Genomic DNA, 24,630 nt, shown 5'->3' on the forward strand with positions numbered 1-24,630 from the left:
GAGGCAGGGCTGCCAGGGAGGCTGCAGGGCCAGTCATGGCCCTGGCTGTGTGAGCAGCTCCTGGCCTCCCAGGCCCAGCTGGCCAGCAGCACCCTTCCTTCACAGGGACGTGCGCGCCCTGGGCATCACCCTCATGGGCCACCAGAAGAAGATCCTGGGCAGCATTCAGACCATGAGGGCCCAGCTGACCAGCACCCAGGGGCCCCGCCGGCACCTCTGACATGCAGCCAGCAGGGCCCAGGTGGCCATCAAGCCCGCCCCAGGTCATGCCAGCGGCAGAGGATGTGCGGGCTGGCAGCAGGCAGGGTGGCCCCAGGCCTCTACCCTCCTCTCGGGTGCTAGCGGGGCTGAAGGCTCTGCTGCAGGACCTGGAGTTATCAGGGGTCAGGTGCCTGGGAAGGGGTCTTTGGTGGCCAGCCTGGCCAGAACACCTGTCCCCCAGGGCAGGTGCCTTCTCTTTTCCAGAGCCTGGGGCCCCCATGCCACAGAGACCAACAGGGACATAACTGACCTGCGCATCTGTGCGTGCGTGTGTGTGTGTGTGTGTGTGTGTGTATGTGGTGGGGGGTGTTCTCACAAGGTCATGGGGGCCCATGTGAACATGTGTGACCGTGTGTGTCTGCCTCGAGTCTCCACATGGACATGTGCATGTTAGGAGCGTGTGCTTCTCTGTGAAGGCTGCAGGCACATGTGGGTGATGGTGGACGATGTGTCATGATTAAGGAGGTGTGTCACAAGTGTGTGAGCAGGGAACTCAGTGTGACACCGCCAGGTCCAGCACCCACGGGAACGGGGGAGAGGCTCATCCCTACATCCCCTCATGCCTGGAGGCTGGAGCCAGGGGCCACTTCTGAACCGCACCAGCACCAGGCCCACCCTTGTCTCCGCCCGGGTGAGCCCACCCTGGCTGTATCTCAGGTCTGGGTCCTCCCTCTAGCCGAGGAGGCCACCTGCAGCCTCCACCCGGCTCCCACCACTGCTTCAACAGGAAAACAGGGTTCCCAGCCAGTCCCACTGGCTGCCTTCATGGAGGCATCACGGCAGAACACACAAGAGGTCCGCAGCTGGGCTTGGCTGCCTGGTCAGGGAAAGGGACTCAGCAGCCCCCTCTAGCCTCCGATGCCTTCCCTCCATGGCCCAGGTTTCCTCCCTCGAAGTCCTTTTGTGAACCTTTCACTTCCCAGCCCTGACACCTGCCCCTTGTACCCAGGCCTAGGATCAGGGACCAGAGGATCGTAGCTTCTCAGCCCCCAGTCCACCCCTTCCTGTAGCATGTGGGGAGACCGAGGCCTGGAGAGAGGGGGGATGCCCTGTCCCAGGTCACACAGCAGCCAAGTGTCAGAGTTGGGGCTCCCCCTCCCACCAAGGCTCTTGTCCCCATGCACCATCCCACATGGGTGTTGGGGGTGGAGGTGCCCTGGAAGCCCCTCCCCTCACACTGACCTCCCCTTACGGCCCACCAGGGTATGTAAATATCTCTTTTCTACCATGTCAGAATATTTTTTCCTCACTCCTGACAATGCAAAAATGGTCTTCAAAGCACATAAAATCACCCAGGGTGAGAAAGCCCCATCCCAGGGGCCTTTGGCAGGCAGGGTAGCAGGAACCCCACTGTGTGCCCCCTGCCAGCCCCAGAGGGAGGGGCTAGCCCAGCTCCCAGCCCTGCCCCCCCCCATAGCCAGCACAGCTATCCCACGGGGACACCAGCACTGAGCCCCCCCTCCCTCCTGCAATAATTCAGGGAGTCTCAGCCCCGTCCAGGTGCCGTGGCCAGCTCGCTACACCTCTATATATTATATTACTATATAGCCGAGCTGTTCTTCCTTCCTATGGAAGTCGGAAACATGGTCAGAACACGATCTGGGGGGGGATCCTGTCTTCCTCCCCACCCCCACCCCACCCCACTCTTACCCGGTTTCTGGGCTCTGGATCCTCACAGTCATGGGGGCACTGTGGGCCTGGCACTTACAAAAGTGTGGCCCCTGCCTCCAGCGTGGGGTCCCTCTCAGGGTCCCAGGGATCTGCCTCTCTGTGGTCTCCATCCTGACTCTTGACCTTACCCACAATGAGAATAAATTCTGCCTCATCTTTGCCTGTGTCCCCCAGTTTTTCTCCCTCTCTACAACCTTGACATCTCCTACTGGGGAAGGACCAACCTCATACTGAGCACCTACTGATTGCATCCCATTCATGTTTCTCCCCTCCGGTTTTCTCATCTGTCTGGGGAGGCAGGATTAGTGCATGCATCGTACATATGGGGAAAGATGAGTCCTGGTTCAGCCAACCTGCCTGAAGCCAAGGACAGGCAGGGGGATGAATCAGAACCTAGATTTTTTGCCCCCAAAGCCCAGACTCAGCTAGGGAACATCCTAGAGGCTCCAAATTCTCTCCTCCAAGAGGCGCACATGGCACTTAACCCTAGAGTCCAGTCCCTTCCAGCTAGCATTACCCTCGAGTTCTCTTGGGGGAGAAAGATCCCCAACCCCAGGAAGAGGAGTACACAGGGAAGGGACATTCCTGGGAACAACTTCCTCAGGACCAAGGGGGTCCACGGAGAGCTGGGTGAGGGGAGGCAGAACAGGGAAAACGGTACAAGCTTCTTCCATAGTTGGGGCAGGGAGCTGAGGACTCTGTGCTCATGGGGAGGGGGAACAGCGGCCGGGGTTCTGGGCAGGAGACAAACAGAGGCAGAGCAGATGCCGACAGCATCCCTTTGCACCAATGGCTCAGACATTTGGGGAAGCTGCCCCAGGGTCTTAGCGATGAGGGGTAGATGATCTCCAGCTGAGAGAAGGGCTTCACTCCTAAACTGTCCTCAAACCGGGAAGTGGGAACAGGCAGAAAACACCTACCCTGCATTTCCTAAATTGTCTCACTCAAAATCACAACAGCCCTGTGAGACTGAGAGTATCACCTGCCACTTGAGCAAAAGCTCGCTTGGAGCGGCCAATGTCCCACATGGCAGAGCCACCACCTAGAGCTAAATTTGTCTGATTTCAAGCCAACTATGTTTCCCCTGAGACTCCAAACTAAGCTCCAGGCTCTCTCCCCACAAAAACAGTTGTTTCCTATGAGGCAGAATCTGCTACTACAGACTTCTCTTCCCTTAAGGGAAAAAGACCCTAACATACTATTGGATGATAGGATCCAATCATCCTATCCTAATCAACACGTGCTCTATGCTGGGTGCCACTGGGGGTGCAAAGACAATGAGATGCAGCCCTTGTCCTCAGAAGCTCAGAAACGAGGTGGAGCTACAGACTGCACAAAAGAGGCTCCCTCAGTTAGATCCGACGTGCTTAGTGTCCAAAAAATGAAGCACGCCGAAGGGTTCCGGAGGGTCAGAGAGAGCCTCGACAGGCAGGTCTGTCATGGAGGACTTACTGGAGGAGGAAGCATTTCAGTTGAGAACTGAAGAATGAGAAGGGTTTGGAGGTTGATTTCTGAGGCAGCCGTTTGTGCAAGGCATGGAATGCAGAGGAGAGAAAGAATACAGCCAGAGCAGAAACAAACCGTGTTCATGGATGGGAAGCCTCACCTCCACAACCCTGGCTGTGCCCTTCCAATTTAACCTATACATTTTATTTCCAATAAAAATTGCAATGAGGTTCTCCCAGCAACTTGACAGAGTCATCCGCAAATGAACATGGAATAATAAAGAACCCGGAATAGCCAAGACAGTTTTGAAAAAGAAAGAGGAAGAGAAAGGGAACCTCACCCTAGCTGATGTCAATAGGTACTATGAAGCTCTAATAATTAAAATAGTGTGATTTGATCCCAGGAATAGATCAACACATAATAGAGCAGAGAATAATGCCTAGGGACAGACCCAAATACATAGGAGAGTGTGAAACACGACAGGGTAAAACGGTCTAGTTAACAAATGACGTTGGACAAGTGTGCCCCTATTGGAAAATATAACATTAGATCCCTGCTCACACCACTCACAAAATAAGTTCCAGGTTGGTTAAAGTCCTAAATGTCAAAAGCACCCTATAAAACATTTCAAAAGAAAACAGAGGAAAATAACTTTATGATCTTAGAGTAGAAACTAAACAAAACACAAAAAGCATAAATGATTTTTTTAATGATAAATCGTATTACAATCAAGAACTTCTGTGTGACAAATGAGGAATAGATTTGTTAAAGCCACTGGCTTGGAGAAGGCAACCCATATAACCAAAGGACAACTCGTTTCCAAAAGAATTGTTAAAAAAAACTCCAGGCCAGGCATGGTGGCTCATGCCTGTAACCCCAGCACTTTGGGAGGCCGAGGCAGGTGGATCACGAGGTCAGGAGTTTGAGACCAGCCTGGCCAAAATGGCAAAACCCTGTCTCTACTAAAAATATAAAAATTAGCTGGGCGTGGTGATGGATGCCTGTAATCCCAGCAACTTGGGAGGCTGAGTCAGGAGAATCACTTGAACCTGGGAGGCGGAGGTTGCAGTGAGCCGAGATTGTGCCATTGCACTCCAGCCTGGGCAACAAGAGCAAGACTCCATCTCAAAATAAATAAATAAATAAAATTAAATTAAAAAAATTAAAAATTCCAGAGAGTCAATCTACCAAAACATTCCAGAGTGATAGGAAAATGGACAAAAGATGTGAACAAATACCAGAGGAAGAAATCTGAAAGGCCAAACAAGGTATAAAAGAGTCTCAACATCACTAACAAACGTGGAAATGCAAATTGAAACAATAATGAGATGGCTCATTACACCAATCTGATTGGCAAAATGAGTGTGTCACGTGAGTATCGATGACGATATGGGGGAAATACCAATGTTTATAAACTGCTGGTGGGAATTTAAATTTGCACAGCTACTTTGGAGAGCAATTTGAAAATGCTTGATAAACTTTAAGATGAGCAAATCTGTGATCCAGCCAACTCCGCCACTAATGTGTGCCTCTTAAGTTTCCTAATTGGGGCCTGAGTCAGGGATTCTTGTGCAGTGATTTATTGAGGCAGAGCTCTTAGGTGAAAGGGAGATGGGATGGCAGGTAGGGTGGAAGCCCTAGGCAGTGATATGTTCTCAGTTGGAGATTAGCTTCAATCTGATCTCATGGGAGCTCTGGGGCATGAATGACAGCACCGAGTTGGTCTACCTCAAGGCAAGGGAGCCAATATATATATATGTATATATAAATATACATATATTTTTCTTTTTTTTGAGAAGGACTTTTGCTCTTGTTGCCCAAGCTGGAGTGCAGTGGCATGATCCTGGCTCACTGCAACCTCTACCTCCCAGGTTCAAGCAGTTCTCCTGCTTCAGCCTCCTAAGTAGCTGGGATTACAGGCACTACAGGAGCACACCACCATGCCCAGATAATTTTTTGTATTTTTAGTAGAAACAGGGTTTCACCATGTTAGCCAGGTTGGTCTTGAACTCCTGACCTCAGGTGATCCACCTGCTTCGGCCTCCCAAAGTGCTGGGATTACAGGCGTGAGCCATCGTGCCCTGCTGGGAGCCATTATTTTTTACCCCCATGTCACTCAGTCACCAACAATGACCACCCCATGGAGAGGATGGGGAAGGGGTGCAAGTGTGGGTAAGGAAGTTCCTAAGAAGGGAGCAGCTGTGAGCCCTTAGCATCAATACTCGCAGCTGGGGGGTGGGAACACCTACAGGCAAAAGGCATCCGAGTGGGACACCAGCAGTGCCTCCTACCATATCCCGGAGAAGCACACTCATATGCAGAAGCATGCATGTCCATGGATATTTATTGCACCTTAGTATGTAATAGAAAGGCAAAGAGGAGGCTAACTGCCTTTCAGCAGGAAGACAGAAAAATAAACTACTTTATAAGTACAATAAAATAATTGACCACAGTTCAAATGAACAAACTGGATCAGCATCCATCAATAGGGATGTCTCCAAACATAGCATGGAGTGAAAAAATAAATGGCAAAGGAATCTCCACAGGTTTACACCATTCATGTAAACTTTAAAAACTATGTGTAAGAATTGAATACACATGTTTTGAATGCGTAGCTGGGTAATGACAGCACAAAAATATGCACGAAGTGGGTAAACATCAGGCCAGCACAACTGTATCTGTCTCATTGGTAGTTCTTTTGTAAAAATAGAGGACGGACTCTGAAGCAAATATGGCAAAATGTTAATATCCATTTAATCTTGATATGTGTCTGTTACTTTATTTCCCAATTTTCTCATAGGTTGAAATGGCCTATAATTTTATTTTTATTTTATTTTTATTTTTGAGACAGAGTCTCTCACTGTCACCCAGGTTGGAGTGCAGTGGTGTGATCTCAGCTCACTGCAACCTACGCCTCCTGGGTTCAAGCAATTACCCTGCCTCATCCTCCCGAGTGACTGGGATTACAGGTGCCCACCACCACACCCAGCTAATTTTTTGTTTTGTTTTGTTGTTTTGTTTTGTTAGTAGAGATGGGGTTTCACTATGTTGGCCAGGCTGGTCTCAAATTCCTGACCTCGTGATCCGCCCACCTTGGCCTCCCAAAGTGCTGGGATTACAGGTATAAGCCAATGTGCCCAGTCAAAATGGCCTATAGTTTTAAATAAGAGTGTTTAAAAGGCACAAAGCGGGCAGGGGTATATGAAAAGCCTCTGTACTTCCTGGTCAATTTTGCAGTGAACCTAAAACTTCTCTAAAAAATAAATGATTTTTAAACACCCACAAGGGAGGGAGGAGTTCTGCAGACTGCCCTCAGGAAACTTGGGGTCTCAGAAATGGGGGTGGAGAAGTGGGGAGATGGTGGGATGGGGAGGTTCGAAGAACTGGCCCTTTTGGGCTGTGGGGAAGGACTGACGCTGTCCAGGGTCCTGGATCCCGGTGGCAGGGGCTTGTTGTGCTGCAACAGACCAGAAGATCTGGTCAGCTCTCTCCCCCAAAAGTACACCAAGCCTAACCATCTCCACCTGCCCCTGGTCCTGCTGCCACCTCCTCTTCCTTTAGCGACCGCATAGGCCTCATCAATATCCTCCCCACTTCCTCTCTGGCCCCCATAATCCATTCTCCACAAGCAGCCAAAGGGATCTTATAAAAACATAAACCAGATCATGCTACATTCTGGATTACAATCCTGCAAAAGCTTCCTATAAAGTGTATAATAACATTGAAAATCCTCCTCCAGCCTCCAATCCCCCTGTCATCTGCTACTGCCGGCCTCTCTAATCTCCCTCCAACCATCCTCCCCCTCACTAGCATCCTTCTTTTCTTTATTTAGAGACAAGGTCTCTGTCACCCAGCGTGGCATGATCTCAACTCCCTGCAGTCTGAACGGACCTCCCAAGCTCAATCAATCTTTCCTTCTCAGCCTCTCAAGTAGCTGGGACCACAGGCACATGCCACCACACCCAGCTAATTTTGTATTTTTTTGCAGAGATGGGGTTTCGCTATGTTGCCCAGGCTGTCCTTAAACTCCTGAGCTCAAGCGATCCATCCACCTCAGCCTCCCAAAGTTTTGGGATTACAGGTATGAGCCAGAGTGCCTGTCCCCAGCATACCTTTATTGTTTTTTATCTGGCCCCACCCATATCTCTGGCTTTGCCTCCTGTCCTTACTCTCCAGCAAGCCCACAGAAAACCTCCAGCCGGGAGGAAACACCTGCAGGCCCAGCAATACTCTCATTCCTCTCCCATGGCTGTGTCGTGTCTGTTTTCTACCACAGGAATGTTCTTCTTCTCTCTTCTGCCCCTGGCCAATTTCAACTCACACTGATGATCTCGCCCTCTGGCTCCCTTCTCCTAAATCAAGGTTAGACACTTCCCTTCTCTGAGATCCCACAAATTCTGGGGCTGCACCCACTGAAGCATTTACGTTCCACTGCGATCAATCTCTCACTTTCATTGTGAACGGATTAAGGCCAGAACTGTCTCCACTTAGTTAGAGAACCCCAGTGCCTAGCCCAGGGGGAGGGGCATATGGTAAGAATTCAGTGAATGATACATGCACAGGCAAATTGCCCTTTCTGGGGCCCCAAGGATCTGCCCTAAAGCAGGGCCAGTTTCCTCATCCTTCCCTTTTGTGTGACCTTGAGGAAGTCACTTCTCTTAGAGCCCCATTTCATCCTCTGTAACATGGGACCGCCACTTCCATCAACACCACAGCCTCACCATGAGGATTAAAGGATAATGTGAGGACAGCACGCAGGGGACAGGGCCTGGTGTTTGTCACTATTTCTGGAGGGGGGTGATTGGCTGTCTCTATGAAGGGGCTGAGAGTAAAGCTGCTGGCAAGCATGGAGGAGTCTTTGTGAATAGGAGGGGGGCAGCCCAAGTAGTCAAGTTCTAGCCCCACCGTGGCTCCTCTGTCACTCACTCCACCTGGGGGTGGTGGCCTGGACCCAGGGCTGGTCACCTCTCTCACTCCATCCCCAAGGCCCAAGCACCTCCGTAGGACCCTCCACCTCCCCGATGCTGGGTGGCTGGGGAAGGGTCAGCTGCTGGCATGGAATTTGCAGTCCTCAGAGGTTTGCATTTCCATGTCTCCGGTGTTGGGGATGGTGGAAGGTGATGAATAAAAGATGGGGACGGGGGGAGCTCCTGTGGCTTTAAGAGAAATGTGATGAGCATTCAGAGTGGAGAGATTAGTGCGAAACTTCTCTCTGAATACCAAGAATGCGGGTTTTAGCATCCGGTGCAAAATCAACCAAAATCAACCAGAAAGCCACCTTTCTGCTTTGAGGTGGCAGAACCCAAGGAAGGACAAGGCACCCCGGGGCCTTCGGTGGGGAATGGGAGGGGCTGGGGGGACACAGACTCAGGTGAAGGAAGTCGAAAGTGTCAGGAGAGAAGTTCGTAGACACACGGCCAAGGTGACCCATGGGTGGGACCAGGGTGGAGATCAGAGGGGCGCTCAAATGAATCCCCTTCCCTCCCAGGCAGACACCTCCTTCAGATGCTAAAAGTAATAATCCCCCCCACACACTCACATGACAGGGGCTTTGGAGGGAAGGCTGTGTTCGTGGCCTCCAACAGGAGCCTCTGTGGGCGGCTGATTGCCCTGATTGTCATTAATGATGGGGAGTCGCTATTCACCGAGCTTTTAACCTGTGCCAGACACAGTGCCAAGGGCTTTCTGTGCACTGTGCTTTTCAGTCCTCACAGCAACTTTAGGAGGGTGTTGCTATTACCATCCCTTTCTCACCAGGAAGGAAACTGAGGCACAGAGAGGTTATGTAACTTGCTCCATGTCGCACAGCAGGTGAGTGAGAATCAGGATCCAAACCCAGGTCAGCCTGACTCCCTCAGGGAGGGGCAGTGCTGGTGTGTACTGGGGCTGGGAGGAGGCTTGAGGATGTGAGCCCTGTCCTAAGTTCAGGAGTCACCCAGTCAGCCAGCAGGTCACACTTGAATCTGTTTTCCAGTTTCTCCTGGGGGAGGGCATCCCAGGCCAGCTTTTCTTTCTTTCTTTCTTTCTTTCTTTCTTTCTTTGTTTCTTTCTTTTGTTCTTTGTTTCTTTCTTTCTTTCTTTCTTTCCTTTCTTTCTTTTTTTTTCTTTCTTTCTTTCTCTTTCCTTCCTTCCTTCTTCTTTTCTCTCTCTCTCGTTTCTTTCTCTCTTTTCCTTCCTTTCTTCTTTCTTTTTCTTTTTTCAGACAGTGTTTTGCTCTATCACTCAGGCTGAAGTGCAATGGTGCCATCACAGCTCACTGCAGCCTCAAACTCCTGGGCTCAAGCCATCCTCTTGCCTCAGCTTCCTAAGTAGTCAGGACTACAGGCACACACTACCATGCCTGGCTAATTTTTTTAAATTATTTTTTTGTAGAGACTGGGTCTCACCACATTGTCCAGGCTGGTCTCAAACTCCTGGCTTCAAGTGATCCTCCTGCCTCAGCCTCCCAAAGTGCTGGAATTACAGGTGTGAGTCACCAAACCCCACCTCACTGTTATGAATTTGTGCTTAGATGTGAGTAGATGACTAGGAGGGGTTGTGACATTTTTGTGCATGTCATGGTGTGTGACTGTGCAAAGGGTACATGTGGGATTATCTCCACGTGTGTATAAGACTGTGGGTGTACCACCACGTGTGCATGTGTCCATGTGAGTATGGTTGTGATGGTTAAGTGTATGCTGTGAGCATCAGAGTGGCTGATCATGGGTGTGTGTGTGTGCAAAATCCAGTGACTAAAGTATGTAAAATATACAAATGGGCTGGGTGTGGTGGCATATGCTTGCAATCCCAGCCACTCAGGAGGCTCAGGCAGGAAGGCCACTTGAGCCCAGGAGTTCAAAGCCAGCCTGGGCAACATAGTGAGACCCAGTCTCTACAAAAAAAAATAATTTTAAAAATGGCCAACCTGGACGAGACCCTGCCTCAAAAAAAAAAAAAAAAAAAAAAAGATGAAAAAAAAAGAAACCACACAAGTGTGTGTGTGTGTATGTGTGTGTGTGTGATTGGTATAGGTATAGTATTATATACATGATTGTGTGTGTACATGCTTGGTGCACATGTGTTTCTGTGACTGACATGGGCCAGGGTGTGAATGGGTGTGTGAGTGGTGTGCCTGTATGTACAGGGATCTGTGTGTGTGTGTACATGCCAAGCCAACATGGTCACCTCTGATTCCTCTCTCCCCACACCCGTCTTACCCCCAGGAGAATTTTATGTCTGTTGAGATGCTCAGAATAGGAATCATTTTCCTCTATGCAAGAATCTTCGCCGGGAAAGACTGGACATGGGGTGTCCAGTTGCAGACACTCAGCAGAGCCCGAGTCCTGCTTAACAGGTTTCCCTCAGGAGCTTCCCAGTGTCCCTCCCAGCCAGGCAGACACTCCTGGCTGTATCCTCAGGAAAGGCCAAATCTCAGAAGCATTATACACCAGGCACATTAGATATACCATATATACTGTATATCTTTCTCCCCATTTCACAGCTGGGGAAACTTAGGCTCAGACAAGTTAAGAATTTGCCATCAACTTCAAGTCCAAATTGCTTTCTCTGAAGATTCCCTAATTTTCTGAGTTTTTGTGCCATAATTTTTCCTTACTTTTGTCCCAGCTGAAACTATCAGTCACTCATTTAGCAGTTAGTCAGCACTCCCATTCTGTAACCACAAAACCTGGGCTGCCAGCTCATCATCAACTCTCTGAGGATGCGGCCACCATCTTCCTTGACCTCCCTCAGCCTCCAACCCTGCAGAACACATGCAGACGCAGAGCATGGCTGAGCTGTCCTTGGTGCTGAAGCTGCATCCGCTGGCTCTTGCCTCTGGGTCCTGGTCTGGGACCGGCTACTTCTTGACTTGGAGAGGCTGCAAACATTGTTCCCAAGAAGTACGCAGGGCCTGGGGCTGGATTATTTGGAGCAGAGAGTCATAATTTTCCCACCGTGTTCTATGCTGGCCCAGCACATCTATAGAGCCTTGCCTCTCTTGTGGCCTGAACACCTCTTAAACAGCTTTTCAGTAGCCGGGTGAGGCTGATGTAACTCAGGAATTGGCTGTGATATTTGCTGGCCTGAGCTGAAGGGAAAGAACAGGGCCTTGGGTGTGTCCAGGGGAGGAAACCATGGTGGAGGAGGGTCTGGACTCCATGGCATGGGGAGATGGTGGCAAGACCCTGGTAAGGATGCAGGAGCATCAGTAAACACTGTCTGTCCTCAGGTCCCTTGGAACCTCTCCTGAGAAGGGAACCCAGGCTAGGTCTTTGCGGAACCAGATGATGGATGCTTCAGGAAGACAGATTTCAGCTCCATGTAAGAAAACCTTTCTTCCCATTATAGTTCTTCAACAAGGAATCATTTTTGCCTCTGAAAGAAGTGAGCTTCCCAACAGTGAGAAAGACAAAACATTATTTTTCTAGGGTTCTCATGGCAGCAGACCAGCTCTTAGGCACAATGGCCGCCTTTTAATAAACACGTATTAAGCCAGCCATAACCCACAGTCATATGTATTATTAGCCCTATGATACAAATGAGGAAACTGAGGCTCGGAGAAGAAAGGAAACTTGTTCAAGGTCACAAAGCTAGGAGGTAATTGGGCCTGGATCACATTCAGGTGTGTCTGACTCCACGCCTGTGCTGTTAACCTCTGTGCTACAAAGACTCCCTGAGCCAATCTGGAAGGGAGAGCATTTCTACGCCTCCCCCACAGCCTTCTCTTGGCTCCCTCCTCTCCTTCTCCCCTTGGGTTGAGTTTTAAGGAAGAAATAAATGAAAAATGGATGAGGCACCCAGCCCAGGGTGTGAGGCCTGATCCGATTAACACTGATGTTTCTTTCATGAGGGATGGGATGGTGTCTCTCACCTGCAGCAGCCCAGGGCTTGGAATCCGCTGCCTGTAAGTCACTAAGGCCACCTGCCTCCTGGCTCTGTGGGTTCTCTGACCCACCCCGCCCACCATCTGCCACCACCTTCCCCCCCTCCCTCCCTCCCCACAGCCCAGCCACAGCTCTCAGAAGCCCTGCTAAGCTCCTGAACCATCTCTGAGACAGCCTGGGGCAGCAGAATGAGCCCAGGCTTTAGAATCAGACTGGAGTCTAGATCCCGGCTCTGCCTCTCACTAAAAGACTTTAGAGAAGCCAGAGAGGCTTCAGCTTCCACTCCAGTAAAATGGGGCAGATGCCTGCCTCACAGAGTCACTGTGAGCTGTGAGCTAATGTGTCTGGGACTTGGAACACAGTTTACCTCTTCCTGGTTAATACCCAATAAATGACTGCTGCTGTTGCCACTCCCACCACTGCTGTCGTTATCTTGACGAATGGAAGTATTTCTTGTCCTGAGTTTTGATGACTCACAACCAAAGAGAGAAATTGATGAAAATCAAGGTGATTGGCCCTGAGGCCCCATTTACTCCTCAGGGAAGCCTCAAATTCCTCCCCACCTGTCACGTTGGTGTCGGGGCTGGGAGGGGGCAGTCAGCAACAGGGAGTCGAGTGGTTGGAACTTCAGCTGTTGGGGGTTTGCCTCACCTGACTTTGTGACCAAATAAGAGACAGATGGCAGTTCCCGATGGAGACCAGAGGCACCTGGACCACTGAAGAAGCTGACGCTGTCATCTGAGAGGTGGTAGGTTTCCTACAGGGAATTCCAGGGTCCGGCATAGTCACTGCCCTGCCAAAGCACACTGGACTTAGCAGCCACGTCAGCTACGGAAGAGCAGAGCACACATGAGCTTCCTGTGAGCAGCCCAGCCCCCAGACAGATTCTACCTCCCTGATGCTGAGAGTTCTTGCCCCAACTGCCTCCTCTCCCTGAGCCTCAGTTTGCTGCTCTGTTAAATGGGGCCATAACATAGTCTACCAGACAGCGTTGTGGCCAGGGACAGATGGAACAGACAAATGAGGCAGAGGGATGTGGCAGCAGCCCAGCAGGCTCCCTTTAGGACTTCCCAACTCCCCCAAGTCCAAGTCCTCAGGGCTAGGACCCTGAACTGGGTCTGAGCCCCCAACAGACAACTGGGCCTGCATAGGGATCCAGGCAATGCCCCCACTGCCCAACCATGGAGCAGATGTCACTGCTGCTCTGAGCCTCCTTGCTTTGCGTGCCAGATCATGCACGTGGCTATGAGGGGGAGGAGGAGGAGGGAGAAGAAGCCAGGAAGCCTGGGGCCCAGGGGAGCACCCCGCATGCCAGTCTCGTCATGCAAGGGGCTTAACACGAAATGTGAAGCCATCTGCCGGGTCTCCTCCCGATAACCTACCTAGGGAGGGCTCAGTGACCTCAGCCTCTGTCCCCAGCTCCAGCCTCCAGCCCCTGCTGCCTGGCATTAGCCCATGCAATACTCCTCTCAATGGACAGTCTGGCTGCCTGCCTCTCCCTGGACCTGCTGCTTGGACTATCACTGGGCCCATCTGTCTGCCCGTTATTCTGTCAGTCCACCCATGGGTCATCAGGTTTCTTGTGGGTCAGGCTGGCTGTCCATCTGTCATTCTGTTTGTCTGTCTGTTTTCCTCTGTCTATCTGGCAGTCGGTCAGTCCCTTTAGCTCCCTGTCTGCCTGTCCAACCACTTCTTGCCCCCTCTGTCTCTCTGTCCCCACTCTTGGCCCTTGCTATCCCCAGCTCCCTGCCCATTTCTCTCTATGTATGGCACTGAGTTCACTCGTCACCAAGGCCAATCCTCTAGGCCATGGGCCAGGGCTGGCTGCCCCCAGTGAGGCAGAGCAGGCCCATTCCTACCCCCAGCCGCTGCCCCAGTTCACACTCCCCAGCCTCCATGGCCAAGCCTCTCCCTTCTCCCAGCCGCCATCCCCATGCTCCTCTCTCCAGCCCTGGAGCGTTAGAGAAAGAGTTAGCTGAAGGTATTTGGGGGAGACGAGGTTTAAATTAATGGTGAAAATCAAGTTTTCTGTTTCCATTTCAGTTTTATCCCTCGACTGATTTTCTCCATTACCACTGAGCAGCAGTTGAGAGCGGCTGTTTTCTGCAGTATTTATGGTAATGCAGGTTAATGTCTGAGTTCGAGGAGCTCAATTAGCAAATTCATGGACAAGGGGGTCCGTTCATGCTTCTCTTGTGAAGCTCGATGATTCATTAGCCACAGGGAGACTCCGGGTTTCATGTCCGCATACAAAATGCCAGCCACTGCTCTCCAGGCATGGTGCCTGGCTCAGCAATGGCACTCAGGGAGCTGGTGACTCTGTTCCCTGTGCCCTTCATAGTGCTTGGCACAGAGTAAGGCCTCCATATTTCTTTGACACTCAGCACAGTGTATGTGGTAGGTGCCTCTAAACATTTAATAAATCAATTAATCACTTCATCCCCAGTGCCAGGTATAGAACCCAGAACAGAGGAGGTGCTCAGTGTTTGCCAAAGAAATTGACACACCCCGATACCCTGTGCCTAGCATGGCGTTGCCATCTGGTAAATGCTAGGCTCGTGTTTGTTGACTGACCAATTGATTGATGATGGATGAATGAATGAATGAATGAATGCTGGTCTTCTCCAGCTGTAAAGCTACTCAGATCCCCAGAATTCCACCTAGGGGGTGACTGGGAGAAACAGGATCTCAAGGAGGGGGTCTTAGTCCAGAGGGCATAAAGCTGGAGAAGCTGGCAGAGCTCCTGCGTTCACCTCAGGTAAACACCAGACTTCAAAAGGCGGAGTGGCCACTTTCAGGTTTGTGGCTTCGGGGTATGCTGGGCTGGGGCCCATGGCCTGAAGAAAAGCTTCGGGTCACACCCTGCTCCTTTACTAGGTGCCCAGCTGCGATTCTCAGGGGAGGGGAGCTGGGCAGGCTGAGGAACCCATCCTCCTGATGGCTTTCCAAGACTGCCCTCATTGGAGACTTGCTTCTCGGTGATGTGAGGCAGGATGATGCATCCCCTTTTGCAAATGTGAAAACTGAAGGCCAGAGAGGGGAAGTGCTTGCCCAAGGTCACACAGCATGTTAGCGGTTGAGCCAGGCTTTGAACACAGGTCTTCTGTGTTCTTTCTACTGTGCCCCCATCACATTCTTTGTCCTCCTTGGACCTCTGATTTTGCAGCCTCCTCTTCCATCCCCTCGTTCCTCCTCACTAGAATGTCAGCTCCACGAAGGCAAGGATCCTTGTCTCTTTGTTCACAGCTTTCTCCCCAGTGCCTAGAACTGGTCTGGCAAACTACAGTCAGTGTGCAAAACTGCCTTATTGAATAAGTGAATGACTGACTGACTGAATGAATCTCTTGCCCACCTGAGAGGGTGGGGACACGACACAATGATTAGCATCTCCCATTCACTAGGCTGCTACTCTGTGTGTCACCAACTGCCATTGTTCCAGTTTTTCCAGTGATTCTGTTGGGAGAGCATTTACCCTAGGAACGTTTTCAGCTGAAGAATGTTCCTCTAGAGAGGCAACTTAACTTGCCCCAGGTCACACAGTGAGCCAGAGCCAGGCTTCCAGCCCAGTTCAATCTGCATCCGAGGCCTGAGCCCATGCCCACGAGGCACCTGCCCTCTGCACTGCTAGCTGGAACCTAGCTCCGCCTGCCTGCCCGCCAGCTCCCTCTAAGGCCAGCACCTAGACTGACAGCTTCCCAGCCAGGCAGGCGAACCAAGTAACCTGCGGGGTGACCTCCCCAGGCTGTAGCCAGAGCTGTGACAGGGAGACCAAGAAAGGCCAGGCCCAGTGGGGGCAAGGCCAAGCCCCGAGCTGCTGGCTGCCTGCCCCGCCCGCCGGGGGTCTCATCAGCATCAGCAGTGGCCTCTGGGCGAGATAAGGTTGACATTGCCTGCACATCCTGCTGGAGGCTGCCTGTCTTTCCCAGGAAGGGGCTGGTGGGAGGGGCTGTGGGGTGACAGTGGTGATGTGACAGCCAGGCCTGGGAGAACAGTCCAGGGTGCTCTCCTACCCCAAGAGTTTGACAAAGGAAACAGATGAGGCTCCTGCCCCAGGCTGAAGGCGTGCAGGAGAGACTGCTGGCATTGATGGAAGGCTCACGGGTGCCAGACTGTGAGCTGAGCGCCTCACCCGTGTCCTCTCTGTCACCCTCACAGCTATGCATGTGGGAGGCATGAGGAACTGCCCCATTTTACAATTAGGGAAACTAAGGCTCAGGGACGTGAAATCAAGTGCCTGCAGTCACGTGAACCGAGAGGCAGATGCAGGACTGAGTTCTCTCTGACCTCCGAGGCTTCACCCTTAAACTCCACTCCTCAACATCTCTACTGAGAAATATAAGTTATGTAAAGGTGGCCCCTGCTTTCTGGGAACTTCCTCCTGCAGCTTAATGAGGCAGGAGAAGCCCCTGGCTGCAGAGGCAGAAGACACAGATTCAATAATCTCGCTTCTATCACGGACTCTCTTACTGTGTGACCCTAGGCTACTCATTTAACCCCTCTGACCCTCAGCTATGACAGCCTCACAATGGAGATTTCACACATCCATGTTTGAAAGGGATCATCCTGCTCACTGATCCCCAGAGGCCCCTCCACCTCCCCACTCTGATTTTCTGGGTTTGAGTCTCGGGAGCAGCACTCAGCACAGCCTGTGAGAAAGTCCCACAGTGTGGCATGGGGCAGAACCTGCTGAACCCTCATCCGGGGATCTGACAAGCAGAGAGTCAGAGAGCGCAGTGACTCGTCCAAGGTCACACAGCACATTAGCATCTGCAGAAGCATTCCCAGTCTAGCACCTTCCGCCAAGCAACAGTCACAGCCATAAAAATATTCAAAGAAATGTAAGAGTTTTACCTTTGGCTCCTGGTTTGTTGTGTGTGTTTTTTTTATTTTGTTTTAAATCTTTATTCCTTTTTCTTTGAAGAGAAATAGGACATTGGGGTTCATAGAATCTCTCTTTTTTTTTTTTTTTTTGTCCTTTTAAGCAAAAAATAAGCAAACTCGGTCTAGAAGACCCTGAAGACAGAAATGGCATCTCGGCTTCTTCCCATTATCCCCCCGGAGGCCCGGTGGCTGTCTCCCCGAGTCCCCAGCGGCCAGCACCGTCATGGAAAGCCCCGGTGGGGGGACTTGCTGGACCAGCTGCTGCATAAACAGCGAGCGACTTCAGACAGACTGGAAAATCAGGCGCCACTTCAAAGGCACAGTGACAGGCAGCAACGCTGGTGGGAGCATGGAGGTGGCCTCCCCTGACGACCAGCCAGGAGCGGGAGGCTGGACTCGCTGCGGTGTTCTCACTGAGAAACAGCAGACCGAAGGACGGGCACCACCTCCCCCACCAGCAGGAAGCTGTTACAATATTTGTCAACCTGTGAGCTCCAGTGGGGCAAAGAAGCCCGCTTGGGGAAGCCGAGGGAGGACAGTGGAGCACTGGCTGGGGTCCGGGACAGGCCAGCCTGATCCTTCCTAAAGCCAGGCTTCACCTGCACAGCCAGGGGCCTTGGGCAGGGGGACGAGTGGCCCTGCCCAGCTCCCAGTCCATGTGCCAAGCCCCATCTCTGTGCCAGGCAGTATGCAGGGCACAGCAAACCTTGGAGGCAGGTGAGGAGAAGCTGAACATGCGGCCCCCCGTGAGGCAGCAGGAAGCCCTCTGCAAAGGTTGGAAAGGAGCGAAAGTGTTGAAGTGTGTGTGTGCGTGTGCACTGTGTGCACGTGTGTGGGCGCCCACATGCTGGTGCCTTGTAGCAGCACCTACTTCATGCTCACACCTTGCTAGGCTCACTCATTCCACCTTGGGCCCCCTCTCACCCCCAGCAGCTCTTTCTGTCTTCTCTCTGTCCTCCCACTCTTCCTCCTTCTCCCCTCAGACGGACGTTGGAGTGAGGCAACTCCAGATGCGGACCCTCTCTCCCGGACAGTGTGGCCTTAGACAAGGGACTGCACCTCTTTGAGCCTCAGCTTCCCCGTCTGTGAAATGGGACGCATGGCTCCACCTTTGTGGAGAGGTGGAGGTATGCAGATCTTCAAGCTCATGCCTGGCGCACATGAGTCCTCAACATACACAAGCCCTTCCCTCCCGCTTTCCCCACCACCCTCCACCCTCTTCTCCCCTCTCCCCATCTTTGTTCCTTCCCAGCCCCTCTTTGTGTCTCTGTTTTTCCATCCGTAAAATGGAAATAATGCTACCTATCTCCAAGGCTGGTGGTGAAGATTAGGGAAGAGACATTTAAGGAGGGGCGGTGGTTTCATCACTCACTGGCCGTGCAATCCTCGTCATCCTGATGCCTCCGTGCCTGGCACATGAACGGAAGTGGTTACTACGGAATGGGGAGGGGTGCTGCGTGTGTGTGTGATTCTTTGCATTCATCTTGAGTGACCAACAAAATGGCTTATGACACAGGTATACACCCATGAAACCATCACCTGAATAAAAAGCGTCCAGCACCCCAGAACGTTCCCCGTCCCAGTCACTACCTCCCTTCTGCGAGCAGAGGTAACCACTGTTCTGACCACCGATTCAGCCCAAGTTGCAGGGAAGAGAATAGACTGAGCAGGCAAAGGGGAGCCAGAGGACCAGGGCTGGGTATCCAAGGGAGGGATGCTAAGCTATGGTGGACATTTGCGGGTGGTGGGATGATGATAAGCTCAAGGTCTCAAGGGACCCCTTCTCTAGAAGCCTCCTGCTGCCAGAAGGAGAGGCAGGAAGCATACTTTGTGGCTCGTGGTCACACGCATCTGGGGGCTCTGGGCTGGGCCAGCCCAGCAGAGCCGAGACTTGGGCAGCTGCCTCCCCAGGCCCTTTGATGTGACAGAGATGGAGACACACGCACGCCTGGCAATTAATTAATTGTGACTTTCACAGCACAGCGGCCGATTCCTATTGATCTCCGCCCGTCTGGAGTGAGAGAGACAATTAGGGGGGAGTGCAGCCGCGGCAGCTAATTACCCACTGAACGAAAACCGTGTCTTTCAATTTATTAAACTTTTATCACAAAAATAACCTGGTCACTCCCTCCTGCTGAGAAGCAAAGGAGGGTGCTTTGGAGTGGCGCCCCCAGTTACCCCCTCACGGATGCTGAGAGCCTCAGGAAGTCATGGCCACTGCCTCATTGCCAAGGAAGACCCCACACACACACACCTGGGTTCTGGGAAATGGGACTAGGGGATCAAGGACTGCTGTGTCATCAAAACCAGCCCTCAGGTAAGATCAGGCAGCAGTGCAAATGAAGTCAGACAGAGGACTCCAAGGAATCCGGAGGCTTAGATGAAGGCCTGAGAGTGTCCAAGTCAGGCTACAAAGACTTGAAGATCGCTTTGTCCAGCCCCCCCGCCCACAGGGGCAGCCTGGTGTGCAGCAGGGGAAGGTGTGACAGCCCTTGGTTCAAACCTCAGCAGGGCTTCCTTGGATTTTTACTTTATATATTTATTTGAGACAAAGTCTTGCTCTGTCACCCAGGCTGGAGTGCAGTGGTGTGATCTCAGCTCACTGCAACCTCTACCTCCCTGGTTCAAGTGATTCTCCTGCCTCAGCCTCCCAAGTAACTGGGATTACAGGCATGTACCACCAAGCTCTGCTAATTTTTGTGTTGTTAGTAGAGATGGGGTTTCACCATGTTGACCAGACTGGTCTCGAACTCCTGACCTATGGTGATCCACCCGCTTCTGCCTCCCAAAGTGCTGGGATTACAAGCGTAAGCCACCATGCCCGGCTCTTCCTTGGATTTTTATTGTTTACTAATACTTAGTGCCTTTGAGGGAGAGAGTGTCACTCCCATTTTACAGATGCGGAAACCGGTGCTCAGAGAGGCAGTGGTACCAGCTCAAGGCCACACAGCACATATGCTAATGCCTAGGGCAAACAATGTTATCTAACTAGGAATGAGATCTTTACCATACAGGGAAGTTGTGAATATTAAGATGCAATTTTTTTAAAAAAACTGCCTGGACCTGCATGGCGCCATCCATGATGGGGAAACAGAGGCTCCAAGATGGGATGGCTCACTCAAGGCCAGCACGTGGGCTGCAGAGGGAGCAGGGAACTCCCAGCCAGCCCTCTTCCTGCTCCATAAACATCTCTCTGTATGTTCTGACCCACTTCACTGTCTGCGGGATGGTGGGAGGGACCCTTGAGTGAGTCACCCACCAGCAGGACTTTGATGCCCTTAGATTTGCCTGGGTTTGGGGAAGCTTCTTTACAATTTTTTTTTTTTTGAGATGGAGTCTCGCTCTGTTGCCCAGGCTGGAGTGCAGTGGTGCAAACTCAGCTGACTGCAACCTCTACCTCCCAAGTTCAAACAATTCTTCTTGTCACAATCATGTGAGGTGGATTATATTACTATGCCCATTTCATAGATGGGCACACTGAGGTGCCGAGAAATAAAGTAACTTGGTTGGTACCACACAGCCAGGAAGGGGCAGGGCCGGGATTTGAACCCAGCCTGTCCAGGATGCTTCTCTGGCAAGTGACTGTCTTACCTAACCTGAAAAAGAAAGTGTAACAAGACTCAGGAAGCCAGACTACCTCTAATTCATTGCACTGGTACAAGGGACCGGTTTTATTCACTTAAGATAGATGCATTTCAAAGAAAGAGGACTCTCATTTTTTTCATTTTTGCCTTATATTCAAGAGAAGCCCATCTCAGAAATATTCTTTTTTTCCTTCAGTGACAGGGTCTCACTCTGTTGCCCAGGCTGGAGTACAGTAGTGATCATAGCTCATTATAACCACAAACTCCTGGCCTGAAGCAATCCTCCCACCTCAGCCTCCTGAGCAGCTAGGACTACAGGCATGCATCACCATGCCCAGCTAATAATAATTCTTATTATTCTTCTTATTATTTTTGAGATGGGTTTTGTTCTTTTGCCCAGGCTGGAGTGCAATGGTGCAATCTTGGCTCACTGCAATCTCTGCTTCCTGTGTTCAAGTGATTCTCCTGCCTCAACCTCTTGAGTAGCTGGGATTACAAGTATGTTTCACCATTCCCAGATAATCTTGTATTTTTAGTGAAGATGGGTTTTCGCCATGTTGGCCAGACTGGTCTCGAGCTCATGACCTCATGATCCACCTGCCTCGGCCTCCCAAAGTGCTGGGATTACAGGCATGAGCCACCGTGCCTGGCCCAGCTAATTCTTATTTAAGAGATGGGTGTCTTGCTATGTTGCTCAGGCTGGTCTCAAACTTCTGGCCTCAAGGGATCCTCCCACCACAGCCTCCCAAAATGCTGACATTACAGGCAAGAGCCATGGGCCTGGTCCTCCCAAAAATATTCTGAAGGAAATTCCCTATTCTGGAAGAGGGGGCAGGCACAGGTAACACTAGTCTAAGGTTTAAAATAATCAGATACCTAAGTGAGGTAATAATCAGAGACAGAAGATGGGGGCTAGGGGTAGGGACAGCACCAGGAAGGAAGAGAAGGCTATGGGTGGGGACAGGGGACATTCAAGATGAGCCTTGATGAGTGAATGACTTTGGATGATGGAGATGCTGGGGAGAGACACACCAGGCAGGGAAAGCAAAGGCACAGAGCTCGGGGGAAGCAAGGCGGCCAGTGATGGGCTGGGCAGGTGATGGGCTGGGCGGGCCCTGGTTCCTGGATCATGGGCAGTTTGGAACCTGTGGATCCTGGCAAAGCTCTTGGGGAGTGGCCCCCAAGGAGGTCTCAAGAAAGTGGTGACTTTGTACACCCATGTACATTGCAGCATTATTCGCAATGGCCAAAGGTAGAAATAACTCAACTGTTCATCACTGGATGGATGGATAAATAAAATGTGATCTGTCCATACAATGAAATATTAGTCCGCTTTATAAAGGAAGGATATTCTAATATATGCTATACTATGGATGAGCCCTGAGGGCGTTATGCTAAGTGAAGTAAGCCACTCACAAAAGGATGCATAATTTCACTTACACTAAGTACCACCGGGCTCGGTGGCTCACACCTATAATCCCGGCACTTTGGGAGGCCAAGACAGGTAGATCCTTGAGGTCAAAAGTTCAACAGCCTGGCCAACATGGTGAAACCAAAAATATAAAAAATTAGCTGGGTGTGGTGGTGAGTGCCTGTAATCCCAGCTACTCCAGAGACTGAGGCAGGAGGATCGCTTACACTCAGGAGGCATAGCTTGCAGTGAGCTGAGATCATGACACTGAACACAATTGAAGGGGAAAAAAAAGGTGCCTAGAATAGAATGAGATGGTGACTATCAGGGTGGGGGCGAGGGCTTATGGTTTAATGGGTATAGAGTTTCAGTATGAAATGATAGCAATTCTGGAGACGGATGATGATGATGGATGCACAACAATGTGGATGTTTTTAATGCCACTGAAATGCACCTTAAAATGGTTAAAATGGTCAGTTGTATGGTATGTATATTTTATCACAATAAAATAATAGTGGGGTCTCAAAGGGTCAGGCTGGGGGTTCGAGACCTGGAAAGGGTGAGGGATACAGCCAGGCCAGAAGAACCCAGTGAGACCCAAGGTCTGAGGACACAAATGCTAACCCCAAGCAGCACAGTGAATGTGGGCTCAGAGTTAGACAGGTGCAGCTTCCAGGCCACACCCAGCCAGCTCTTAACTGTGGTTTTAGGCAAGTCACTCACCTTTTCTGAGCCTGTTTTCTCATCTGTGAAACAGACATAATGCTATTATTTCTTTTCTTTCTTTATTTCTTTTTGAGACAGAGTTTCACTCTTGTTGCCCAGGCTAGAGTGTAATGGCATGATCTCAGCTCACTGTAACCTCCATCTCCCAGGTTCAAGTGATTCTCCTGCCTCAGCCTCCCAAGCAGCTGGGATTACAGGCATGCACCACCATGCCCAGCTAATTTTGCATTTTTAGTAGAGATGGGGTGTCTCCATGTTGGTCAGGCTGGTCTTGAACTCCTGACCTCAGGTAATCAGCCTGCCTTGGCCTCCCAAAGTGCTGGGATTATAGGTGTGAGCCACCATGCCTGGCCAACACTAGTTATTTCTATTCTTTCACAGGGTTTTTGCAAAGGCCAAATGAGGTCATAAGAACAACACTTTACTGAACATTACTGCATGCCAGGCACTGAGCAAAGCACCTCACACATACTAATCCACTCGGCCATTGCAATAATCCCATGAAGATGTGCTTTTATTGTCCTATTCCACAGATGAGAAAACTAAGGCTTCAGGAAGGAAGATTCCACTGTGCACCCCAAGGCTATATGGTAGGAGGTAGAGAAGCTGGGACTCACACCTGAATTGTGAGAGGAGCTGATGAGCACTGAGGAGGTGAGTCGCTGCTGCCACCTCCTGCCTTCTCTGAGAAGTCTCCCAAGATTCCTGCACTGGGGTGACTCTCCTCTTACCTGCTGCTTGTTTCTGGGTGTCTGTGGGGCCTCATGGCCTGCTCAGTACCGGAGTTATTTTTATGGCTGCCTCTGCAGCAGCATGCAAGCTCTCCAAAGGTACATTTGGATGTTTTTTATTTCAGATTCCTGGGTGCCCAGCCCTATGGCACAGAACCGGTGAAAGTCTGGGCAATAGTGGAGAGCTCAGGCCGAGGACAGGACCCTGGACAGCTCCACTGGGACTCGCTAGGGATGGTGTTGCCAGAGGCTTCTATGAGCATGTTGTCAGAGACAACGACAGCCCAAAAAAGGTAGAGGGAGGAGGGGAGGGTGATTAAGACTGTGAGGACAGCAATGTTCACGTAATAATCATTCTCTCGCGGGGTCACCCTCTTCTGTATCGGTCAGGATAAGCTCGGTTATGACGCAGTAACAACTATATTGCAGGAACTTAATACCACAAAGGCTTACTTTCCACTCCTGCAAAGCCTGTCGTGGGTCTGGGTGACTCTCCAGAGCAGTTGTCCTTCATGCAGACCCTCAGCAAGCCAGGCCACTTGGATGCCGTGGCTCCACCCATGGCAATAAGAACTCTATGACCTCTGCAGCAGAGTAAGAGCACGGTGACAGAGACCAAGGTCACCCAGGTGAGGACAGTGGTATTCAGATTCAGAGCCACTTCTCCAAGCCCCATACCTGTTTTCCCCTCTGCCATCCCCACAGTGTCCTCTGCAAGGGTTGCAGGTGTGCTGGAGACCCTCAAGGTAAGCCCTATCCCTATTCCTAGTCTGGCTTCCCAACCCCCCTAAACCTAAAGGCCCAAGCCCCTGCAGCCGGGCCATGTTCCCAGAGCCTGTCCCTGGAAGCAGCAGCGCTTCCGGCTCTGACAGCCTTTCCCAGGAGCAAGAGGGGTTCGTTTGCATACTACAGGCTCATTTGCATACTACTTAGGAAAAGCCTTCGCTTTTCCCACCTGCAGCAAACTCCAGGCTGATTAGTCCTCCCCACATTGGAGAGTTAATTACTCTCCCGTGTAGACCGGGTGTTTATTTGTAATCAGCAGAGGGCTGGGA

General features: G+C 51.2%; 1 protein-coding gene across 1 annotated transcript in view; it reads left to right on the forward strand.

Moving 5' to 3' along the window:
• Positions 1-2,091, forward strand: part of EPHA8 (EPH receptor A8) — a 39,329-nt gene extending 37,238 nt beyond the window's left edge. Inside the window, exon 17 of the mRNA XM_064363740.1 lies at positions 106-2,091. Within this exon, the coding sequence (XP_064219810.1) occupies positions 106-220 (115 nt within the window). The 3' untranslated portion in view covers positions 221-2,091. The remainder of the gene's footprint in view (positions 1-105) is intronic.
• The last annotated feature ends 22,539 nt before the right edge of the window (positions 2,092-24,630 follow it).

This window comes from Aotus nancymaae, unplaced genomic scaffold (assembly GCF_030222135.1).
Source record: "Aotus nancymaae isolate 86718 unplaced genomic scaffold, 86718_ANA_hifiasm-v0.15.2.pri h1tg000053l, whole genome shotgun sequence".
NCBI classification, from domain to species: Eukaryota; Metazoa; Chordata; class Mammalia; order Primates; family Aotidae; genus Aotus; species Aotus nancymaae.